Source organism: Chenopodium quinoa, unplaced genomic scaffold (genome assembly GCF_001683475.1).
Source record: "Chenopodium quinoa cultivar QQ74 unplaced genomic scaffold, ASM168347v1, whole genome shotgun sequence".
NCBI classification, from domain to species: domain Eukaryota; kingdom Viridiplantae; phylum Streptophyta; class Magnoliopsida; order Caryophyllales; family Amaranthaceae; genus Chenopodium; species Chenopodium quinoa.
The window spans coordinates 128,388-154,714 of NW_018744821.1; the positions used below are offsets into that span (position 1 = coordinate 128,388).

At 37.8% G+C, this 26,327-nt stretch overlaps 1 protein-coding gene across 1 annotated transcript; it reads left to right on the plus strand.

The window, feature by feature from the left end:
- Positions 1 to 10,713: 10,713 nt before the first annotated feature.
- Positions 10,714 to 12,499, plus strand: LOC110704094. Its single transcript, XM_021881873.1, has 2 exons — positions 10,714 to 11,845; positions 11,931 to 12,499. Exons 1-2 carry the CDS (start codon positions 10,714 to 10,716, stop codon positions 12,497 to 12,499), a joined length of 1,701 nt encoding a protein of 566 aa, XP_021737565.1.
- The last annotated feature ends 13,828 nt before the right edge of the window (positions 12,500 to 26,327 follow it).

Here is a 26,327-nt window from a genome sequence, read left to right on the forward strand (position 1 = left end):
GATCAAATAAAAAACCCAAAAATCAAAAATAAAACAATAACGAAAAAAAAATTGAAATCGAAAAAACCAAGAAAAAATCGAAAAACAAAATTCAAAAATCAAAATCAGAAAACAAAAACCCAGAAAAAATCCAAAATCAAAATCGAAAAACCAAAATCAAAATTAGACAACAAAAATCAAAATCAAAAGTCAAAAATCAAAATCAGAAAAACAAAAATAAAAACCGAAAAAAAAAAATATAAATCGAAAAACACAAACCCAGAAATTGAAATCAAACTCGAAAAAACAAAAACCCATATGTTGCATGTTGGTGGTCTTCAAATGAAAGAAAGAAAGGAGAAGGAGATAGAAAGAGAAATAGTAGGGAGAAGGAGATCGTGAAAGAGGAGGAGAGGAGAGGAGAGAGAAAGAGGAGAAGAAGAGAGAGAGAGGAGAGAGAGCGGCTGGTACGTAATTAGGGTTGGGGGTGATTATAAAGGGGCGGTTTTTTTGATTAAATAAAGGCACCGGTTCAAACTGGTGGGCTTTATTCTTTGCCACCGGTTTGAAATGAACCGGTGCCATATGTCTTGGTTCATTAGACCGGCATGTTTTAAGGCTATTTTTGGAACCAGTTTGGACTAAATCAGTGCCAATTAGGGGGTGCCTTTTGGTATTTTTCTACTAGTGTTCTGTTTTATCATGTTTTATCATCCATCAGAAGAGGCATGTACATCTATATCGACTATTATTGGTCGATTCTGTAAGATTTCAGGGGGAGCAGTTGAAGATAGGTACAAATATATTTTGCGAATGAACAAAACGACAAACTTAGGGTTTCACCTTGGAGCTCCAGTTGACTTTCTTTTAAATAGAAGCTCAAATTTTACCTTTCTAGTGGATAAAATTGCGGGGAAAATTTTGTCTTAGAATGCTCTCAACATTTCATTTTCTACGAAAATAATTCTGCTGGTATATACAGTGCTTGTTGTCTCGATGGCAGCACATGTTATGAATTGCTTCAAGCTTCCATGTGCTATTGCTAGCAAGATTGAGAGTTTGGTGATGAGATTTCTATGGGGGAATAAGGGAAGTAGGGGTATCCATTGGGTAAAAAAATATTGTTCAATTGCCTAAAGGAATGGGGGGTTTAGGGATCCGAAAAGTAGAAGCCCTTAATGATACCTTGCTAATGAAGCAAGCTTGGCGTATGTACAATAACCCGCAATTATTGGTCTCTAAAATCTATGCTATGAAGTGCCCTTCTATGTTGTTAAAGGGGAAGGGTCATTCTTTGAAGAACAAAAGGATTTCATGGGGAATGAGGGGTATAAGGAGTAGTGAATCGAAGTTTAAAGATGGCCATGGTTGGAAGGTTGGGAATGGGGAAAACATTTGTGCTTTTCGTGATATTTGGGTAGATGGAAGAACTCCAGAGCCAAAATCAAATGTAACTCTTCGACAAGTCTTAAGATGTAAGGTAAGTGATTTTATCAATAAGGAAAACAATTCGTGGGATGCAAGGAAACTACGGGATTCTTTCCCTTTAGCAGAGGCAAGAGAAATAGGGGCTATGGAATTCCCAGAGACAGGTAGGGAGGATGTGTTTTGTTGGAATCTTACCAAGACTGGCGACTTTAGTATGAAATCGGGATATGATTTTTTACTTGGTAAACAAGTCCAGAATGATAGAATTACGTACACTTGATGAGATAAAGTTTCTAAAGTTCATGTGGAAATAGAAACTTCTGACGAAATGAAATTTTTTATCTGGAAGGTATTTTATAATGGTTTGTCGGTTAAGAGTAATTTGCATCTTAGAAATCTAAGTGACTCAAGCTTGTGTGAGTTTTGTAATATTGAAGAGGAAAATATGAATCATCTTTTAAGACAGTGTAGTACTCCAAGGAGGGTACGTATGGTTTGGTGGAAGCCTTAATATTAGATTCGAGGAATATATGGAGAGTACTATTCAAACGTGGTTAATAAGTTATATCCGACTCTTTTATAGTCAGGATGGTTTCGATACTGAGAGAGTTCCAATCTTTGTTGCCACCCTATGGGAGATATGGTTAGCAAGGAATGACTTCATTTTCAGAGGAAACAATGTGCCTGCAAAGGAGATCTTAGAAAAGATTGACAAGCGTATGGAAGAACATCAGACTTTTGTCAACCGAGAAATGAATGGTTTTGAAGATTCTTACCCCACAGACTTAGATCCAATATGGCCACCAGGTTTCAATTTGGCAAGTTTGGGTAAGTTTGATCAAGGATTCTCAGCTCTAGTCTATCGATACAAATTGATGGTGCCTGGAATAAGCAAACAAAGAGAATGGGGATAGGTTGGGCTCTAGTTGAGGGAGGAGTCTTGATAGAGAAATATGGCTGCAATTTTGGAATGGCAAGCTCCACTCTTCATGCTGAAGCTATGGCATGCCTATATGCAATGAAATGGTGCCTCCAGGAAGGGTTAAGTAGTATGGTCTTTGTCACAGATGCTGCAAATTTGGTTGATCTGTTGCAGAAGGGGAGGGCTAGAGATAAAAAAAATTGATTGGACCATCTCTGAAATCAAGGAAAAGGGAAATAGCTTTAACTGGTGCATTATCCGCAAGGAAAACAGGGCAAAAGTGGAAGTGGCACATAGAATAGCCAAGGATGTAGCAACCTTTTTAATTTCGTCTTTTACAAGTTCTTCAATTATGTATTAATCTGCTTTTTCCAATGTCAAAAAAAAAAATAAATAAATAAATATTTATTCCCTGAAATTCTAGTAGGAAACACATTAAGAGGGTCGTGTACAATTATTAATAGTTCAAAAGAAGTGTTTGTGCAAGAAATAAAAATGGAATAGCATGACAAAATTTACACAAAGTTGTTGAAAAATACGGTCTATTGTTAAATTCTACGTACCTTTGATACCATCTTTTATACTTTTATTGTGTCAATTCTGCTCAACAACTAGAGCATTCTCATTCAATAAATATATACTTCCTTTGTTCTGTTTTACTTTACATGATTCTTTTATCACGTTTGCCAATGCAAAACTTTAACGATCAATAACTTTAATTCTCTATAATTAAAAAATATAAAAGTTATATATTATGATAGTATTTATTGAGACGAATTCAAAATGATCCAACATAAATATGTTTTTCCCTACATATTATTCACAAAACACGATCAAATGAGGGTGGTGAATAGTGTAAAAGTCAAAACGGGTTAAATAAAAAAGAACGGAGGAAATAGTACATAATGATGTAAACCTAGATACGAAGTAATATTATGTGTACACTTACGATAATATATTTTTGACTAATGTTATAGGACTGTCCATTGAAAGGTATGGGACTTGATTCCCACATCGGTCATATAAGGGATTGAGGTGGGATTTATATAGGATAATGGGCTCTCTTCCCCTTGAAGTCTTGAACTAGCTTTTGAGTATGACTCTCCTATTTTCCTACATCATTTACATACATAATTACTCAAATTATCCTTACATAATAGTATTTTTAAACTGCCTTGTAAAACACTTCCGTTTCTTGATCTTTTAACCATTAACCATATTCAGTAATTGAAGTGACTAATCAACTGCCGCAAGAATAAATAGCAACCGACATTGTCCTTTTAATCCAAGAATCCTCTGGTTTTTTTTTTTTTTTTTTTTCCTACTAGAAAGTCATCCCTTGATTATTAAATCATCAAAAAAATAACCTTAGTCATCATCTCTTCGATCCCAAATCATCTGTTTGTTTGAATAATCAGTAATGGCTGCTTCGAGTTCACAAGACATAGTTGGAAAGGAGTATCCGAGAAGGCGATATCTAAGGTACGAAGAAATGGTAGGAGAAGGTGCCACCAAAAACGTTTTTAAAGGGTTTGATAAGGTTGATGGTAAAGAAATGGGAAATTGCTTGGTCTAAAACAGAGCTGACATATGAATTATTTCTGAATAAGTTTAATGAAGCTTCTTTGTTGCAGTCGTTAGAACATGAAATATACTAAAATGCTATGATTATTGGATTGATTCTTTCACTGGTATCCTTCACATGATTACCGAGCTTTTTACTTCCAGAGATTTGAGAGTGTACTCCAACAAACATAATCTTGTAGGTAACACCGCAATCAAGAATTGGTGTAGACAGATTCTAAGCGCGTTGAATTATCTTGAGCACAATCGTAGTGTACCGATAATTCATTGCGATGTGATGATTTTGAACATCTTTATTGATGGAAATTTGGGCACGGTTAAGCTACGAGATTTTGGTATCGCGTGTAAATTTGAGCCAGACAGAAAGGCTAGCTCCTGTTGGTACCCCAGAAACTATGGCGCCGGATGTTTTTGAACCATATTATAATGAGAAGATTGATATATTCTCATTTTGGATGACACTCTAGTACAAATAGTGACCAAGGAAAAATTGTAAAGGGAATGCTACAACAAGAATTAGATTTTTTTTTTTTTTTTTTAAGTACAATCCCGGTTGTTGTTGCGGGGGATCGTATACAAGTCCTCTTTACGTAATCTCAATTACCACTACACCAATAACAAATTGGTGTATTTGAACATTATAGAGATAGGTATTTTTTCCTTAAAATTTTGAGTTTCATACTCAACAACAAAATTATTTTTTTTTATTTATTTAATTTTATTTATTTTTTTTTTTTTTTTTTTTTTGTGAAACCAAGCTGCACGAAATTAGTGTTAGTACTAACAAAAATCGAACATTATAGACATAGGTATTTTTTCCTTAAAAATTTGAGTTTCATATTCAACAAAGCTAAGAAAAGTGTTTTAGCTTCACGGAATTAGTGTTAGTACTAACAAAAATCTCAAAAAAAAAAAAAATAAATAAATAAAATTGTCAGGGACATAAAAAGACTGAATTCTGGCTTAACTTCATAGATTAACAAAATAATATCCATATTGATAGATTATAAAACATATTCGTGGGCCTCATCCACCAGCTTAAGATTTTGGTTGACTTGGTCCTTTAACATGGTATCGGAGCCAGCGTATCACAAAGGTCACGGGTTCGAATCTCATCTGCCCCTCCCTCAACCATTAGCTTAAGCTTTTGGTTGAGTTGGTCCACTAACACATATTAATGAACAAGTAACAGTTTTGAGCCAAGCTTATAGGGCTTTTAATGGGCTAGATTAATTTGTATTCGTATGTATTTAATAATGGCTTTGTCCAATATTTATTTTAATTGATATTTTGTAGGCCTGTCCATTATCGACCCGCGGCCCGCATTGTCCCGACCCTATATTGACCCTGTAAAATGTGACCCTGTTTGACCCTGACCCGCAACCGACCCGCCATATCATTTGCCTCCATATCATTACGTCAATATTATCAAAACACTCTTCAGAACTCCCCGACCATGATGTATCAAATTCTTGCTAAGGCTTTTTATGATCTCTTTCGAAACGGTTGACATCGTCTAGCTCGATCGAACCCATGAGCGCTATATTTATATTTTTTTTTTGAAGGGGGGAGATTAAAATTCATTAATAATAAGCCATACGACACTTACATAAGAGGTCGTAATCGAACAATACAAAGACAAAAGAACCAATTACAAGTTCGAAATAAAGGAAACTACAATTGCACGCGCAAAATGACATTCTTAAGTACCCTTGGCTCATATAACGCTGTCCTATGCAGCCTCTTGCAAGGGGTCTGGCAATATGTTGTAGTTTCTGACGTGAACCTTCATTGGCTCAGAATCCCGTACTCCTCGACCAGAAATCAAAGTTGGTGTCGTACACTTCACCATAGACAAGACAATCTCCGATTCAAACACAAATATCGGCATGGAAGCATACCCCTTTAGCCCAAACCACCAGAAGATCAAACCGAAGCCCCATAGCCAAAAAACCCGGCTTAAATCTTGCACCAGATGATCGGTAAACCGATCTGCAAGCACCAAATCACCCAAACACACCACACAAACAGAGAAAATAACAAAACTAATAAACACACAAAGGCACCTAAAAGAAAAAACAGGAAACAACTTAAAAACTAAGACACCGAACGAAACCCTAACAACCCACCCCGACGCCAAACCGAGCCCCACCACCAACGCTCCGAGGTCCACCAACCTAACCCACAAACCGCCGGATATAAAAGCACGGACCGCTGAGACTCGCTCGATAAGCCCAAACCACACACACCCCTGAGCCGCGGCACCGACGGCCCTACACGAGGGACTCAGAACGGCCCTACACGAGGGACTCAGAGGGAGATAACTCACCCTCACCCTCCCCGTTCTCGAACTCAACGTCGTTACAACAGCCAAAGAGGTGGAGCATAGGCGCGGCAGGGAAGCGGAGAAGAAGTACGGCGACAAGCCGGGCCGGTGATGAACAGAGGCGGCGGATGAAGAGGAGCGGCGCAAGTTGTAAGGCTGAAAAGACAAAAAACCAAAACGGGAAAGGAAAAAAACAACCTAAGGGAATAGATCGGAGGCTCGCCGACGCTTTGGCGTGGGCGGTGAGCCACACGGCCGCCGGCGAGCCTCATGCCCGGAGTAAAAATGGGAAAAAACGGAGGTTTTTTTTGGAGAGAGAGGGCTGGAGAGAGAATTTTTCTTAGTCGGTGTAACTCATATATTCGTTTTAATTAGTGTTCCTTTTTTTTTTTTTTTTTTTTTTTTTTTTGTTTTTTTAACTCCTGTGATCTTTTTATGTAATATATTGCAAATATGTAAAGGATTGATGAATTTATATGCTACGGATCGGATCAAGTAGAGATAAGATAGGAAAATCATATGTAGTACTATCAATTTTTTTCTCTTTTGACTGACATCCAAGATATTTATCTAATATCATATCATTGCACGATTAATTAGCCAGGACACGGGATACCTAGGTTACAAGGGAGAACAACACATGATGTTTTCACAAATTCTATGCTTAAATTACATGGTACTCTAGGTTTATAAATTTTTTGTTATTTTAATATGAATTTCTTGTTATTTTAATTTATATAAGTTATTTTAAAATAACTATATGTTATTTTATATTTGCATGTTGTTTTTTCTTTTCAATATTGATTCTTTCGTTGTACTCCAAGTTTAAAAAATTCATGTTATTTTGATGTGAACCTCTTATTATTTTAATTTATATATATATGTTATTTTTTAAATATATACATGTTATTTTAGTAAATGCATGTTTTTTTTATTATTTATTTAATTTTTTTTATGCATGATGTTGAAGTAAATAGGTAAATAACAACGTATTATTTTAGCAAAACAACACAAGGTTTTAAGCAAAATAAAAAAGATTTATGCAAAATAACTCAAGTATATTGAATATGGAGTATCGTGATTATATAATATTAATTCTCGCCATCCAGAGCACCTCATTTGGAGCCAGAGACTAACATTGTTTCAAGTAATGACAAGAGTAGTAATTCTGATTATAATTCTAGGGATTTTATGGAAATGCCAAAGTTTCTCATATTCAGAAACAAAATTTGTTTAAAATTTATTTCTCATATGACATTTTTGTAAATAAACCAACAACTTTATTTAATTATGGAGCCTACAATAATGAAAAAGTTGTTGATTTATTCACAAAAATACCCCTATGTGAAACAAATTCCGCTTTTTAATATGAGAAACATGAAATTTCCCAGATTTTATATAATATTTTGAGTCTCAATTAGATAGTATGCACTTATTGCTATACTTAAGGGATTTTACTTGTTATTTTATCTTCTTGCTAGTGTTGGGAGGGGCAGTTTATTTTGTTTGATTGTTTATGGTAATAAGGAGCATGAATTCCAGTTTTGCAATTCATGTCGATTAGGAAAATATACTCGTCTTCCCTTTGATAATTCTAATAATCACTAGTAGAAAATATGTAATGGCAAGCGGTTCAAACCCCCTAATGGGAAGCGGTACTGAACCGCTTGCCATTTGTAATGAATGGGCAGCGGTTTTATGGCTATAAAAAATAATTTTTTTTTGGGTGTTTTTCACTAAAATTGATACATGAACAAACTATATGTAAAACCAATAATATTTTGATAAATTAATTGATTGTTGTAACTTGTAAGTATTACATTTCATAAAAAAAAAAATTAATACAAGTAATAAAAATAATACAACAGCTTGATTAAAAAAAAACAACAACAGCTCTTGTTCACTTGCTCCACCACCACCACCCTTCACATGCACCATCACCACCACCGTCCACGCACGCACACTACCACCATCCACCAAATCCCAGCCATTTTCGCCTAAAACGACCCCCACCATCCATCAGATCCCAGCCATTCGCCCACCAAGACCCCCACCAACACTAGATCCCAACCCACTTCGCCCACCACGACCCCACCAAAAACCCCACCAACACCAGATCGGCCTGAAACAAATCAATTCAACCACACATCACCATAAAATTAAAAAAATAAACTTTAAAAAAAATACCATGAATTCCACCCTAACCTCGAAATTGGCTTGAAATTTGGGTTTTAAGGGTCAAATTTGACAAAGAAAACTCTAGATCTAGAGTTTTATGGTCGAATTTGACCTAAAAAACTCAAAAATTATGGTCTAAACTCGAATTTGCTCGAAAAGGATGGTCTTGGCTCGAATTTGCTCGAAAATATGGTCGTGGGTCGAATTTTTCGATGGTCGCACCACCACCGGACTGAGAAGCGATGAAATTAAAACTCATGGAGATGGAGAACGGAGATGAGAGAAGTAAGAGAAGGAGATGGAGGAGAGCTGGAGAGAGTGAGGGCGTGAAAATGGAAGGGAGGAGGAGAGAGAGCGTGAGAAATAGAGAGGAGGAGGAGAGAGAACGTGAAAACTGAGGGGATGAGGAGAGAGAGCGTGAGAAATATAGAGGAGGAGGAGAGAGAGCGTGAGATTTTAGGGTTTTTTTAAACAAATGGCAAGCGGTTCATGTTCCAAACCGCTTGCCATTTACAATTTGGCAAGCAGTTCACCCTAAACCGCTTTCCATTTAAAATTTGGCAAGTGGTTCACCCTAAACCGCTTGCCATTTGGAGCTTCCCATTACATTTATTCTACTAGTGAATACTACAGTTTGTGCTTTTGATATAATACATGCGGATTTATGGACATCTCCTATTCGTAGTTCTCAAGGTCACAAATACTATCTAGTCTTATTAGATGATCATACTCACTTTGTGAGGACCATTCCATTAAAATACAAATCTCAGGCTTTTCAATCTTTTATCAATTTCCGAAAATATGTTAAAACCCAATTTGAACATCAAATTAAATCCTTTCAATATGATGATGGTATCAGAGCCAACGTGACATAGATGTCACGGGTTCAAATCCCATCCACCCCTCCTTCAAAGTGAAATTAATTCGCACTAGGTATAGCTGGGCCTGTGTTGCATCAACATTTCAAGCCCAAAGGGTTTTTTATGTGAGGGGGAGTGATTACAAATTTTTCACTACAATCTAATTAATGTAGGCATAATCCCTGCACCCCATTTAAACGACGTCGCATCTCAATTCTCAACTTCGGTTCACTGCTGCTCTCTACACCCTATTGCTCCTGCAGCACCACATCACGCACCTAACAGACTTCCCAGCCACAATTATGCCATTCCTCACCGCACAAAAGATTGCAGAGAAGCTACTAAGTTTGTATGCGCCTCAACCGACTTCGCTCTATTCATGGCAGGGTTTAATTGTACATCGTAGAATTTGAATTCTTATCTCGTTATCTTTATATTTTTTCAAAAGGAAAGACAATGCAAAGATTAATTCGTGGTATCGATATATTTGATCACAAATTGATTTCCTAACTTGTATTCAATCAATTTAACAAGCAAACTACAAGCCTAATTAAAACAAAAATATTATTACGTAGGATAAATTATAGGAAAATGTTGGGCCCGTATTATCACACGACCCATTGTACTTAGGGCACCAGTCCAAGATCAATAAATCAGCAAGAATACGCAAACCGGCTTGATTGGAATAAACAAGGAAAGCAGCATCAAGCGTATCAATCAAGGAGATACTTGCCAAAGATACACCTACAGAGCAGGAAACAAGACAAACCAAGAAGATCCTATACATTTGAAATATATTCTGAATATATTTGTAAACCCTAGAGATCCCTCGGTATAAATAATAAGAATTAGGCATTTTAACACTCATGTACATTCGCATATACTTAAATATAAACAATTTGCTCTACTATTATCTACGGAATTGCATCCCTACTGAACAAGGAGGCCTGTCCTTACTCAGTATTGTATCTCTAAACTCATCTTCTTTATGTAATTGAATATTTATTGCTTACTTATTGATTACTTATTGATTTATCATCGTTCTTAGTTGTTTTATATGCTATTGGTAGAATGATTGTTATTACCCCTCAAACCTAGCAAATTCTTAGATGTCCTTATTGAGATTTGCATAAATAATTTGGCGCCCACCGTGGGGCTGATAATCAATTAACCTACCAATTCGCCAAAAAACCAAGACAAACACCATGACCGGGCAACCAGTACCCTTTACCATTGCCAAAATTAATGAAGGAATGAACGCATTCCGCCAAACTTTAGACTAGTAGAAAAGCCAAATTGAAACACTGCTGGCTCAAAAAGTCCAAACTGAAGCCAAACTCACCAGTCTTACCAAACAAAATGAAGCCTTTTGCAGCCAAATACATTTAGTCGCATCTAAAACCGTTAACACCAGAAAGAGCACTGAAAATATAGCCATGCAGCTTGACATGTCCGAAACCTTTCACACCCCTAACGGGGAAAAAGGATCTAATAACAGGGAAGCAACCCTGGATCTAGACTTTTTGGATGCAGGAACCCCCAAAAAGAACAATCATGAAGGAGCCGAAGAGGGAAAAGTAGAGAAGATGGTCAAGGAATACCTCAAGGCAATCAAGGCCAAAATCGCAAAAATTCCTGGAATGCCGAAACCCATGGAAGAAGAGGCAGCAGATGGCTATATAGAATCTCCCTTCTCAGAAGAGATCACCATGGTAGAGGTGCCGAAGAGGTTCAGCACACCCAACATTACCATGTATGATGGAACAACAGACCCTGATGAGCATGTGTCCCTCTACAAACAAAAAATGATGACAAGCTCAATCCCTAGAGATATAAGGGAAGCTATCATGTGCAAAGGCTTTGGAGCCACGCTATCAGGTCGAGCTCTAACTTGGTTCATTAATTTAGATAATGGGACAATTCGATCTTTTGCAGGAATGGTGAACCTATTCAAGATCCAGTTTGCTAGCAGCAGAAAGATCGAGAAGCAATCTTCAGATCTATACCGTGTTGTGGAGAGACATGGTGAATCCTTGAGGGATTATCTTAACAGGTTCAACAGGGAAAAGATTGGGATACACAAGTGTGATGCTCCTACAACAATCAAAGCATTCAGAAGAGGACTACTAGACCATAGTGAGCTCTACAAGGAGTTGACCAAATATCCCTGTACAACCTTTGAAGATGTGCACGCCAAAGCTATGTCTCAAGTCAGATTTGAGGAAGATGCCTATGCAAGAAAGACTCCCGAACCAGATCGCCAGTCAAGAAGGAACAATAATTTTCCTAGAAGGGACCATCGATTCAAGCCGTATCAGCGTTCCCGCTTTGAGGAGGGATCAGTCAATGCTGTCGAAGAAGAATTTTCTAATTGGAGGGAAGATCCTGAACTCCCACCTAAGTTACATGAGTATTGCTTCAATGTTAATCCTGCAGGAGTAATTAGGACCCTAAATAAGATGGGAGATACTGTGCAATGGACCTGGAAGAGTGACAGGCCTGGAGAAAAGAAAGATCCATCCAGATGGTGTGATTTCCATTCAGATATCGGCCACACTACTGATGAATGTGTCGCGCTCAGAAAGGAAGTTGCATACCTGCTAAAAAAAGGCTACCTCAAAGAGATCCTGTCAGATAGATCTAAATGATTCAGGGAAAGAAAGAGAATCTAAGCAAGGAGGTCCTCCAATTGTCAAAACCATCTGTTTCATATCAGGAGGATCAAAAGTATGTGGTTTAACATACTCAGCAGCAAAGCGGCATGCAAAGGAGAGTAACAAGGATCAACCTGACAAGAAGGAGAAATCCAAGATAGACATTCCCATCATGTTTGAAGAAAGCGATGTAGTAGAAGGCCATCATGACGACCTAGTGATTTCACTCCCAGTTGGAAACTGCATGATCAAGAGAATCCTAGTTGACAATGGAAGCTCTGCAAACATCATCATGCTTGACACTCTGAAACATATGAACATAGACGAAAAGAACATCGTTAACAAGTCTACAATGTTAGTGGAGTTCAGTGGGGAAACCAAGAAGACAAGTGGAGAGATTACATTGGCCACATACGCAAAAGGAATCAACCTACAGGTCAAGTTCCTAGTGATTGACACTCTGTCTTCGTACAATATGATCTTAGGCAGACCCTGGATACATGAGATGAAGGCCATCCCCTCTACGTACCATCAAGTCATTAAGTTTCCTACCAGGTGGGGTATCTAAGAAATCAGAGGAGATCCTAGGGAAGCTAAGGAATGTTACAAGATCGCACTAAAAGCAACATCTGCAGAAAAGAGTTCAGCATAGCAATCAGAGGGTCAACTGGGCCAAGAAAAGGTGAGCATAGCATAAGAACAAGAAGCTACAGAAGTCCAGTTAAACCCCTAACATCCAGACCAAAAGGTCAGAATAGGATCAGAATTGAAGTCAGAACTCAGACAACAAATATATGACTTTTTAGAAGAGGAAAAAGACGCATTCGCTTGGACCCATGAAGACATGAAAGGCATCTCTCCAGATGTAATTACTCACAAGCTGAATGTAGATCCACTACATACACCACTAAAGCAGAAGAGAAGGAAATTTGCGCCAGAAAGGAACAAGATTATTAATGAGGAAATCCAAAACCTATTGAAGACTGGAAAGATTAGAGAAGTAAAGTACCCAGAATGGCTCGCTAATGTAGTAGTAGTCAGGAAGAAGAACGGAAAATGGCGAATCTGTATAGACTTCACAGATATCAACAAGGCATGCCCAAAGGATCCGTTCCCTCTACCTAATATTGATGCCATGGTAGACGCCACAGCAGGGCACGAGCTACTATCCTTCATGGACGCGTACAGTGGTTACAATCAAATCCTTATGCACAAGGATGACCAAGAGAAAATCGCTTTCATTACTAGTCAAGGAATATACTGCTACAAGGTAATGCCTTTTGGATTGAAGAAGGAAGGAGCAACATATCAAAGGTTGGTGAACAAGATGTTCGAAGAGCAAATAGGGAATACAATAGAGGTCTACATAGACGACATGGTAGTTAAGTCCAAAAAGGCAGAAGATCACGTCAGAGACCTTAGAGAAGCATTTGCCATCTTGAAGCAGTACGACATGAAGTTGAACCCCACAAAGTGCACATTTGGAGTACAGTCAGGAAAGTTCCTAGGATACATGGTTACGCAAAGAGGAATAGAAGCCAGCCCAGACCAAGTCAAAGTCATCCTAGACCTAGAGCGACCAAAGTCGAAGAAGGACGTACAAAGCTTAAAAGGGAAAATTGCGGCACTGAATAGGTTCATTTCAAAATCTTCAGACAAGAATAGAGCCTTTTACGAAGTACTGAAGAAGAATAAAGAATTCAAGTGGGAGCAGGAGCACGAAGAAGCATTTTAGAAGCTGAAAGAATATTTTGGCCAACCCGTTGGTTCTATCTAAGCCTAAAGAAGGAGAGCCACTCCAGCTGTACCTCGCAGTGTCTGAAGGGACGATCAGCGCAGTCCTCACAAGAGAAGAGGACAAGGAGCAATTCCCAATCTACTACGTAAGCAAGACCCTACTCAGTGCGGAAACGAGGTATGCACCATTAGAGAAGATCATTTTAGACTTAGTTACTGCTTCAGTAAAGTTACGCCCATACTTTGAAAGCCACTCCATACGAGTACGCACCAACTACCCCATCAAAGCTATCATGAGAAAGCCAGAAATGTCAGGAAAGATGGAGAAATGGGCCTTACATCTGAGCAGGTACAATATACAGTACGAGCCCAGGACTGCAATCAAATCACAAGCCTTGGCAGACTTCGTAGCAGACTTCAGCCCAACTCTTGAGGAAGAAGCACAAAAAGAAGTATTGGCACTATAGGAACCAAAAACTACACAGAAATGGATACTCCATACAGATGGCGCAGCAAACATACGTGGAGTGGGCCTAGGAGTAGTACTAACATCACCCCAAGGAGACAAGATAGCACAGGCAATAAGGTGCAACTTCAAGGCCACCAATAATGAAGCTGAGTACGAAGCGCTAATTATAGGATTAACAATTGCAAAGGACATGAAGATACAACATCTAGAGGTAATTTTAGACTCCTTACTCATGGTAAATCAAATCAATGGAGAATATGCAGCAAAGGATACCAGGATGATAACCTACCTGGAAATCACAAAGAAGCTCATTAAGGAGTTCAAGGAATTCAAGATAGATCAAGTACCCAGAAACTTGAACATTGAAGCAGACGCCCTAGCAAACTTGGGATCAAACATCAACCGAGAAGAATTTGGAGCTATTCCCCTAGTGCACGTACTCTCTCCAGCCATAGAAAGAGAATCGACTATGAGCGTCTATGAAGTTCAAGAAAACCCTACGGAGAAAGAAGGCAACAGCTGGATAACACCACTGAAAGAATACCTCTTGGGCATGACGAAACCAACAGGGAAAGTAGCAACTCAAGCACTTGCTCAAAAAGCCTCCAAGTACTGCCTAATCAGCAACGTACTCCTTAAGAAATCTGCAGCAGGCCCCTTCTTACGATGCCTAGAAGAAAAGGAAGCACAGCAAGTTTAACAGTCTTTACACAGTGGAGAATGCGGAAATCATTCTGGAGGAAGGAATTTAGCCAACACAGCACTTAGAATGGGATACTACTGGCCCAGCATGAGAAAGGACGCAGCAGAATTCGCCAAGAAGTGCCTAGCATGCCACAATCACGCACCCTTGACACACAAGCCATCAGAAGAGCTACATCCAACACTGACACCTTGGCCATTCATGAAGTGGGGAATGGATATAGTGAAACTACCTCCATCACCAGGACAAAGAGTATACTTCCTAGCAATGACAGACTACTTTTTAAAATGGATCAAAGCGGAATCATACAAGGAAATCAAGGATAAGCACGTCATATCGTTTATAAAAAGAAACATCCTAAGTAGATTCGGGGTACCAGCAGAGATCATTACAGACAATGGATCCCAGTTCATCAGCAATAAGACTACAAAGTTCTGTAAGAAATGGAACATCTCCCTCGTCACGTCTACACCTAGGTACCCACAAGAAAATGGATAGGCAGAGTCAAGCAATAAAGTCCTTATAGGTAACATGAAGAAAAGGCTGGAAGGAGCAAAAGGGAAATGGGCAGACGAACTACCCAACATACTATGGGCAGACAGAACAACTCCAAAAGGCGCTACAGGCCACACCCCATTCTCGTTGGTGTACGGATGTGAAGCAGTGATCCCAACAGAGGTAGAGGTCCCCACAGCAAGGTACAGGTTAACTCACAACCTAGACACAGTGGAAGAACTTAGAGAAGACGCAAAAATGAGAATGGCAGCATATCAGCAAGAAGTAGTAAAATCCTTCAACAAGAATGTCAGAACAAAAGTCTTCAAGCTAGGAGATTGGGTTCTCAGAAAGGTAAACGAAAATACCAGGGAAGTAAACGCAGGGAAATTAGCACCCAACTGGGAAGGAACTTACGAGATCATTAAGGTGGTAGACAATGGAGCCTACAGACTCAGAAATGCAGAAGGAAAAGAGGTACAACGAAGCTGGAATGCAGAGCACTTAAAGCTATATCATTTCTGAAGAGCGAAGGTACGTAATTACCATTTCAATTTTGTCTCTTTTTACAAAAAAAAAAAAAAAAAAAAAAAAAAAAAAAAAAAAAAAAAGAAAAACAAGCAAAAAACCAAAAAAAAAAAAGAAAAAAGAAGAAAAACAAAAAAACGCAAAAATCTCCAACAGTCAAAATCAGCACGAAAGGTACTCCTCTCTACTCACACTTTGTCAATTCAATTTATGATCATTACGAGTACTGAATTTGGCATCGGAGGGCCGTTGGGGAAACCCACGGCCACCCCTCACATTATTCTGTTTTGCAAGGAACAACACCTAAACTACTAGGCAAGAGCGCAACAGGTCATCACAAGAGCAAGAGTTAGTCATCCCTGCAAGGAACAAACCAACAAGCAAACACATGTAAGCAACACTACGCGCATACATTCATATTACAACTGTAATACAACTGTAATACGATTGTAATACAACAAGGATACAGTACGAAACATATATACAGATCAACATAGCAAAAGAGGCAGAATTACTTAGTTACAAAGCAACAAAACAGACAAATTATCCAACTACAAAAGTGTAGCACAAAGACAAAATAAAATTATCCAACTGCACTAAGGCAGTAAAAACAAACATCCTTCAAAGTTAACAATTTTTTTTAAAGGTGACACAGCACCATTGAAACTAATTCTCGTCCATGTCATCAGTAGGGACCACTTCCTCAGCAACAAACTTCGTACTCTCCGGGACATCCCTAACCTCGGCGTAATGAGGAGAATTCACTTCCTCATCAGCATAGCTCAGCAACAATGTGCCAAAAGCAGCAGTCCCTGCAGGAAACGCAATCTCATAGGCGGCCTTATCAGCATCATAATCCCAGGCCTCATGCTTTCCTTGCTAAAACTCCTCCATCATTTAAAGACGAGCCTTCCCAAAGTAATACGCTGCAGCATCAACAACCTTGTTTCCAGCCTCCTTCAAGGTTCTCTTCATCCCATCACGTTTAGTAATGCATTCTCTATGCCTAGCACGTTCAGCCTTCAGAGCATCAGTAGCAGCCTTGTACCTGTCAGAAAGGGCATCATGCTCCTTCTTCACAGCCTCATACACCCGAGTAAACTCTGACACTTTGCTCAGTATGCCCAAACAAGACTGAAGGCTCTGCAGAATACGGAATCAAGTAAGAAATGCGCAACCCGATATAATCATGTTTATTAAATTTTTGTTTTTTTTTCGGAGTATACCATATCTGGAAAGACTGCACAGCAGCCTCTTAAAAAAGGTCAGCAAAAGTCTGCGAGGACTGGAGATCCTTGAAGGACGGAAACAGTAGGGTATCCACATGCGGAGCCAAGGAATCAAAAGAGATATCAGCACATCAACATCAATAGGCACCTCCAACTTCCTCTTAAGGCCAGTACGAGGTGGAGGTGGAGGAGGACCGCTCTTTGGAGCAACCGTTTTGAGAGGAACGGCCTCCGTAGTTTGAGGAGAGGAGCGATGTTTAAGGCGACCTAAGAGAGAGGACGAGCTAAGAAGGTCATGAGACCTTAGTGACCTCGAAGTATCTACAAGGAGCATGGCAGAATTCAAAAGGGAATACAGCAAGGAACATAACAAACATATTCAGCAAGGAACACAACAAACATACTCAGCAAGGTACATAACCACCTCAGAAAGGACAAACAAACTGGGAACTAACTAAATTATTAACAAGGGCAAAACAGACTTGCAACAAGATACATCTACAGGGAATGACACAACAAAAAATCACAAGCACATCAGAAAAGAGAAAAAACATACCTTGAGACATAGTTGGGGCAACTTTCTGCTCAGAATCAGAATCGTCCAAGGACTTGATCTAGATAACCGCCTCTGACTGCGTCAATTTGATGAAAGATCTCTTGTCTGCACTCAACTCGTACAACTTGTCTATTAGGGACGGAGACTGAGAACGCTGCTTTAATTTACTCACTGCAACCATCAAGCAAATAAGCCCAAATCAACAAAGAAGGAGAGCAAAACACAAGGAAATAAGGAAACAAAATACCTTCAGCCTCCACAATGTCAATTAAAAAATCACAATCATCACCCAACGAATCAATCCTCACAAAGAAGAACTTGTGATACCACTTCTTGTCAAACGCCTTCTCCAAGTCAGTCACCAAAGGACCAACACCATCTTTCGAACGAAGACCAACCCAACCCTTACTAGTGGTCCTAATAGTATAAGGATAACACAAATCCCTCACATCAAGTTCTATACCAAATTTTGCATTCAGCAAATCCAAAATTCTCAAAACCCTCCAAGTTTGGGGCAATAACTGACAAGGCGAAACCCTAACCCTAGAAAGAAATTGACGAACAAGAGAAGAAAAAGGGGAAGTATGCCCAATTGCAAAGGGATACTCAAAGAAGCACACCCAACCAGGGACAGTCCAGTCAGCCCTCTCCCTAGAAGGCGGGATTTTTACCACAACCCCATCAGGGAATCGCGCAACAGCAGCGATGTTCTGAACTTCTTCTTTCGTCATGGTGGAAGGATAAACATCCTTAGCAGGGAAGACGTTCTGCGCTACCAAGGACGACTTTTTCACACCCTCATCCACCCCAGCAAACACCACTTTTACATGATCATCCATCACAAAACAAAAAGAAAACAACAAAGTAAAGAAACAGAGGAAACAGAGAAGAGAGAGAAAATACCTCATGAAAATTGAAATTGGGGCAAAGCAATGAAGTGATTAGATAAGAGCCTGCACACCCAATAAATACCAAAGAAAGAAATAAACCGCCATGTACAGTTATCGAGGAAGTTTCTTTAGAATCGCCACCACGTTTCCTATTTTGCTAACCGTTGGAATAATTTCTGAAAAATTCAAAATCCTTCTAACAGCTTTTTTAGGTAATTTTCACTTCCAATACTTGAAAATAAAAATTAGGGGCAATTGTTGGGCCCGTATAATCACACGACCCATTGTACTTAGGGCACCAGTCCAAGATCAATAAATCAGCAAGAATACGCAAAACGGCTTGATTGGAATAAACAAGGAAAGCAGCATCAAGCGTATCAATCAAGGAGATACTTTACAAAGATACACCTACAGAGCGGGAAACAAGATAAACCAAGAAGATCCTATACATTTGAAATATATTCTGAATATATTTGTAAACCCTAGAGATCCCTAGGTATAAATAAGAAGAATTAGGCATTTTAACACTCATGTACGTTCGCATATACTTAAATATAAACAATTTGCTCTACTGTTATCTACGGAATTGCATCCCTACTGAACAAGGAGGCATGTCCTTACTTAGTATTGTATCTCTAAACTCATCTTCTTTATGTAATTGAATATTTATTGCTTACTTATTGATTACTTATTGATTTATCATTGTTCTTAGTTGTTTTATATGCTATTGGTAGAATGATTGTTATTACCCCTCAAACCTAACAAATTCTTAGATGTCCTTATGGAGATTTGCATAAACAGAAGATAAAGTATTTGTTACAATTTAATTTATTTATGTATAATTTTATATCTTAATCGTATTAAAATTGATAGTGTATGTTTAAATATCTTAGTTGATTGTCTTGCAAGTTGCTGTGTAAATATTATGCTTTGCACCATTAACAAAGGTTAAAAACTATGCCTAACTTTACAAATTACAAGCAATTAACACGATAAGAATCGTAAAGAGAGTTTGAGCCAAAAATTCCCTGGTTGGGATGGAGACATGGAGTTTTGAACAAAGGTTGTAATTATGCCAATTTTTGTTGTTGTGACCTTGTCTGAAATGACTCGTGACCCGACCTGATTGATAGGTCTACACACAGTAATAAAATTATATTAGATTGTGAAGTATATTATTTTAATTGATTAGAATATATTATAAACCATGGATGTGGTACATTTTGAACTAATTCTTTCGCTCCAAAAAAATATTATGATACAAAAAATAAATTTATATGATAATTTATGACAGTTATAATCTATTTTTTTTAATAAAATTATATTTCCTCCGTTACGCATTATTTGCAACGATTTGACATAAAGTAGAGAGGAAAAATGTCTAATCGTTGCAAATAATATGTAACGGAGGTAGTAATTCAATTTGTACATATGAAATATTGGTACTTTATAAAAAATAAAACTCTAAATTAACAATTTTATCCTAAAATTCTATCCAAATTTGATTGAAAATAAAATTCTAAACTACTTTTTTATCCTACAAATTGAATTCTATATAATTCTATCCTACGTGGCACGACACTTGGCGAAAAGTTGGAACGCCAAGTGTTGTTGTCTCGTCGCCGGGCTAAAAGTTTAGCTTAATATTGATTGCCTCCTTGTCGAGATTATCAAAACACTCTTCGGAACTCCCTGACCATGATGTATCAAATCGCTTGTTAAGGCTGTTTATGATCTGGTCGCGGATTGTGTTTCGCTCTGCTTGATCTGTTTCGAAAGAATATTAGTGCAGGTAGAAGGTTATGAATATCCTCAGGGTAAATCTAATGTTGCCAGCTATACTCAGTCAATCACTTGTATACTGAGTACATGTTCATTGATGTGGCTTTGGTAAATTAGAACCTAGAGTATAATATAATCATCCCCACTTCCAGGGTGCTAACAAAAAGTTTTAGATGTGCTTACCCAAGCAAAACCATAGAACAATGCCGGCAAAAGGTATTTCAATTAGTTAATTGAGTGTATTCAGTTTTTACAATTATTTAGACAAATAGAACTTGATCCATCACTTACATAAGATGTTGATGCAAGTTATGCTGCGCATAATATCTAAGACAGAACAAAAATTAGAAGACAATCAAGAAAGAAAGTAGACAAGCGATTCAGTGTATTATTTTCTGGCATTAGCAGCTCGCATAAGCTTCTTGATCTGTATTTGTTCAGTGTGACTGCTATATATAATCATAATTACCAATATATTATTCTGTTGTATAAGACATACCTGATAAACAATTGAACCGGCTCCAACAACCATCAATATCTCTGAAAATTGATTTTTATTAAAACCAAAAGCTGCCATCAGGTAGTACTGCAAGGAAATCAACCCTTTACATTCCACTTTTTCATCAAATGTTGTGTAATGTAGGTAACAACTCGTACTAATTATTTAGTCTAACACGTACAATTTATTTGGATAAATGTTGACCTTTATGAAGTTTTGATGATGATGTTAAGAATTGAGCAAACTCCCTTTAATAAGGATTTTCTAGTGTTGTGATGTTGGCAGGTTCAGTAAGCATAGAGGGCTGAAGTAGGAACTGGGACAAAGGAACTTTAGAAGATCCATGAGGACAAGTAAAAGACAGAAGAAGAGTTCCAGCAATGGAACTTCTCGAAGTTTCTCAACAGGAACTTCAAAACGGGTTGTAACGACTTGGTTCCGGTGTAATGCAGGGGCAAGCCTCAATAACCAAGGATCAATGCAAAGATCAAGATATCAACTGAAGAAGATGGACTTCATAACTTATAGTTGTGTAAAAGATAAGTTTGTTTTTGTAGGATGATGTAAACATATAAATGATAGATATGCATGGAACTTATTAGAAATCAGATAAAGCTTGGCAAACTAATTAATTCGTAAAAGATAACTTTAGTTTTATGAAAAAGTACTTAATTGATTTTATCTTATAAAATCTGATTTAACTTGGTTTTATCTTTTTCATAAAAACTTATCTTTTAATTAAAACGAATTTGATAAGATTTGGTCTTTAAATAAAACGGAATTAAATCTGTTTGGTTTCTGTGTTTAAAGAGATAAGATTAGATTTCAGTTTAACTTATCTTGTTTACAAAAACCTTGCTTTGTGAGCTGGAAGACCTCTATAAATATAGAAGAAATTCAGTGAAGCAAAAGTGAGAGTTTTAAGCGTGAAAACCACTTAGTGCTTAAGAGTAAGTTTGCCAAAGGTTTGAGCTTTATCATTTTGATTTCGGGTTTCATGTGTAGCTTTTCATTTATGTGTTAGAGTGTGTCCTTGTGTTGTAATTGGTTTTGGGGTGAGATTGTGAATTCTCTTAAATTCACTTTTGAGTGTATGAGTTTGAATTCTCTAAAATTCGAGTTGTAGTCAGTCACCCCGAGTGTGTCTTGGGTTGCATAGTGGGAAAAAGGAACCTAAGTGTGTCTTAGGTCGAGAAAGAACCTGAGTGTGTCTTGGGTCGAAAAAGGTGCCTGAGTTTGTCTTAAGTCTGATAGGATAGGTTCTTATCAATCAGCAAGTGTCTTAGGAGGAACTTGCGAAGCAAAGGTCTGTGTAATAGGTTGTACTAGGATAGTTGCCTATTATAGTAGAATTCGTTTATAAGTCCCAATAGGGCCGAGGTTTTACTTCTAGTTAGGCACTGGATGGTTTCCTCGTAAAACTTGTTGTGTGCTTTAAGTTTCTTTATGTTTTTATTGTTTATTTCCGCTTAAGTTCCGCGATTGGAACCTACTACCATTCACCCCCCTCTCGTAGTAGTTCATCTAAACTAACAATTGGTATCAGAGTAGGTTCTGACGAAGTTACAAGCAACCTTGTAGAGTAAAGTTCCTGAAGAGATGAATGCTCACGAGAAACTTGAAGAAGGGTATTCTACCCAAAGACCACCAATGTTCAATGGCAAGTTTTATTAATACTGGAAGAATATAATGGAGATATTCATCAAAGCTGAAAATTACCAAGTATGGAGAATCATTTAAAGTGGTGACTTCGAGGTAATAAAAACCAATGCAAACAAAGAGGTAATCCCTAAACCAATAGCTGAATTTGATAAAGAAGATTATGAAAAATATAAGTTAAATGCTCTAGCTGTAAAAATCCTGCATTGTGGACTAGGACCTCATGAGCACAATAGAATCATGGGTTGTAAGTCTACAAAGAAGATTTGGGATTTACTGCAAGTGACACATGAAGGAACGAGTGAAGTTAAACGTTCCAAAATTGACTTATTAATGTCAAAATATGAAAGATTTGAAATGCTACACAAAGAATCCATTCAGGATATGTTCACTAGATTTACTAACATTATCAATGAGTTAGAATCTTTAGGTAGGTCCATATTCATTGATGAACAGGTAAGGAAAGTCCTTAGAAGTCTTCCTCAAGATGAGAGGTGGAGATCCAAGGTCACTGCCCTGCAGTAATCCAAGGACTTCACCAAGTTCAACCTTGAACAGCTCAATGGTTCCCTGCTCACTCATGAACTCCATCTTGGAGCAAACTCTGAAAGTTCCAAGAACAAGAGCCTTGCCCTAAAGGCCTATGAATAAAGCGACTCTGAAAATGACGATATGGAGACTGCCATGCTTGTACGGAGGTTCAGGAGAATGCTAGGAAAAAGAGGAGAAAAGGACAAACGAGGACAGCCAAGTTCCAAAGAGTTCAAATGCTACAGATGCGGTTCCAAAGAACATCTTCTTAGAGACTGCCCAAATCCTAAGGAGGACGAGAAAGCCAACTACAAAGGCAAGGAACAGAACAAGTATTACAAATCATCATTCTCCAAGGAAGATGTAAGAAAAGTCATGATGGCTGCATGGGGAAACTCTGATTCAGAAGATGAAGGAGAAGGAGAATCCATAAAAGAAACAGCCAACTTGTGTTTAATGGCTAAAACTGATGATGAAGCTCGTATGAAGGAACTTGAATCTGAGGTATGGTATAACTATCGACAACTCAAACATTTAAATAAAGAAAGTCTTATGGATATTATTCTGGAACTTCAAGAGGATTGTAAAGAACTAAATAGGTCGAAGTTCCAAACTGATCAAGCCTTAAAAATCCACAAAGAACATAGTGAATGGGTTGATAATATGAAAGCTGATGTTCAAACTAGATTCTTTGATTTATATGATAAAAAAGTCCTTCTAAAAGAACAAGTTGAAAAACTAAAACATGACAATATACTGTTAAATGTAGAGCTAGCCCAGCTAAAACTTGGAATTGACTTTCCTGACTCTGAAGTTCCTATTGCAAGCCAACTTCCAAATTTTGAGAAATTAAAATCAGATTTGGAAGAAGTCAGAGTAAAAAACCAAACCTTGGAGGAGGAACTTGCAAGAGCCAGGAAAGGAAAAGAAGTGATTAATAACAAAATTCCATCTTGGATAGCTAACGCTCAAACCAAGAATAAAGAAGTACTAGGATATACGAGGAAGTCTAGAAGAAATAAGAAGTATGTGGAATTACCTAGTCAAAAATTATGTTTCTATTGTGGTAGTACAGGACATCTTCGAGCAACATGTCCTAAAAGAAATAAAGATACTCTTAAGAATACTGAGCATGCTGAATAGGTCTGGATGAAGAAATATAACTCTTCTTCCAAAACAGTGGAACCCAAGGAAACCTTGGTTCCAGAAACTAACGCTTAGTTTTCATGCAGGTTCCAGTGAGGGGGAACAACACTTGGTACCTCGACAGTGGTTGTTCTAAGCATATGACTGGAGACAAATCTAAATTTCTCTCACTGGATGCCTACTATGGAGGAACTGTGACCTTTGGTGATAATAAGAAAGGTGAAATCATTGTTATAGGTAAAGTAGGAAGGTCAAGTTCCCATGCTATTGAAAATGTTTTTTTAGTCGAGGGTCTTAAACACAACTTGTTAAGTATTTCTCAATTTTCTGATAAAGGTAACTCAGTTAGCTTTACTTCTAATCTCTATAGAATCATTAACAATGACACTAACAATATTATTCTTGAAGGAACCAGAAAAGGGAACACATATATTGTGGATCTCAATGAAGTTCCAAGTAGCAGTTTGACTTGCCTTAGTGTCATTGAGAATGATCCCTTATTATGGCATAAACGATTTGGCCATGCTAGTTTCTCTTTGATTGATAAATTAGATTTGGCCAATAAAATAGGAAAGTTTTTCCAAATCCATAATAGTGAAGGTGTGATGCAGGTGAGCTTTGAGGGAACTAATTGAAGTTGAATCATCACCAGTGATGATTATATCATCAACATATACTGCAGCCAAGGTTATTAGACCATTTTTCTTCAAAATCTCTTTAGCTGGCCAATGTGGCCTAGCTCTGAAAACCTCAAGCAACTGAGTTGCCAACCAAGTTTTTTTAAGTTGTCTATTCTTACTCATATTCCTATGGCATGTATGTGAATCAACTGCAGTCTTCACTAGCCATGTGGAATCCCTTAAATGCATGGAATAGTACACATAAAAGGGAAATCTCTAACACATTTCACTCCCAACCTCTGCCTGTCTTTCCAACTCACAGTGTATTTCAAATCCCTCCCTTGCATAACTGCATATTTAATTATAACATCCTTAAAGTCTAAACTATTTGCAAATCTTTGACCTACCTTCCATTTAAACTTGCTGAAATCACCATCAGGCCTCACTAACTCCCTCTTAACACCATCTACCTCATCATCACTACCAGTTGGGAAGTTAAAGTTGTATCCAATCAAAGACTTTACCCCTAAACGTTGGAAACATCAAAAGTCTCATCCAATGGACATGATTATGAGTGACATAACCAAAGGAACTCAGACTAGGTCACAGTTAAGGAACTTCTGTGCATTTTTCTCGTTCCTATCTACTTTGGAACCAAAGAACTGTGATGAAGCCTTACAAGATGCAGATTGGATCATAACAATGCAAGCTGAACTAGGAGAATTCGAAAGAAACAAAGTTTGGCACCTAGTTCCTAGACCGGAACATCAGAAAGTCATAGGTCTAAAGTGGGTGTTTAGAAACAAGCTTGATGAACATGGAATCATAGTAAGAAGCAAGGCTAGACTGGTTGTTAAGGGGTACAATCAATAAGAAGGCATAGACTTTGATGAGACATTTGCTCCAGTTGCCAAGTTAGAAGCTAAACGCATTCTTATTACTTTTGCAGCCTTTATGGAAATTAAGTTATTTCAGATGGACGTCAAATGTGCATTTCTAAATGTTCTATTAAAAGAGGACGTCTATGTAAAACAACCTCCTGGATTTGAAGATCCAAAATTCTCAAATCATGTCTATAAACTTGATAAAGCTCTCTATGGGCTGAAACAAGCACCAAGGGCATGGTATGAGAGGTTGTCCAGGTTCCTGTTAGATAATGATTTTAAAAGAGGTAAAATAGACAAAAATTTGTTTTTGAAATCTAAAGGAACTGACATTTTAGTTGTGCAAATATATGTAGATGATATTATTTTTGGTGCAACTAACGAATCTTTGGTGAAGTATTTTGCTGACCTTATGAGTGGTGAGTTCGAGATGAGCATGATGGATGAGCTGAACTTCTTTCTTGGATTGCAAATTAAGCAAACTGAGAAAGGAATAATGATTCACCAACAAAAGTATGTGAAGGAACTCATAAAGAAATATAAAATGGAAAGTTCCAAAACTATAAGAACACCTATGGGAACTAACATCAGACTGGATGAAGACATAGCTGGAACTTACATAGATCAGAAGATGTATAGAGGTATGATAGGTTCCTTATTATATCTAA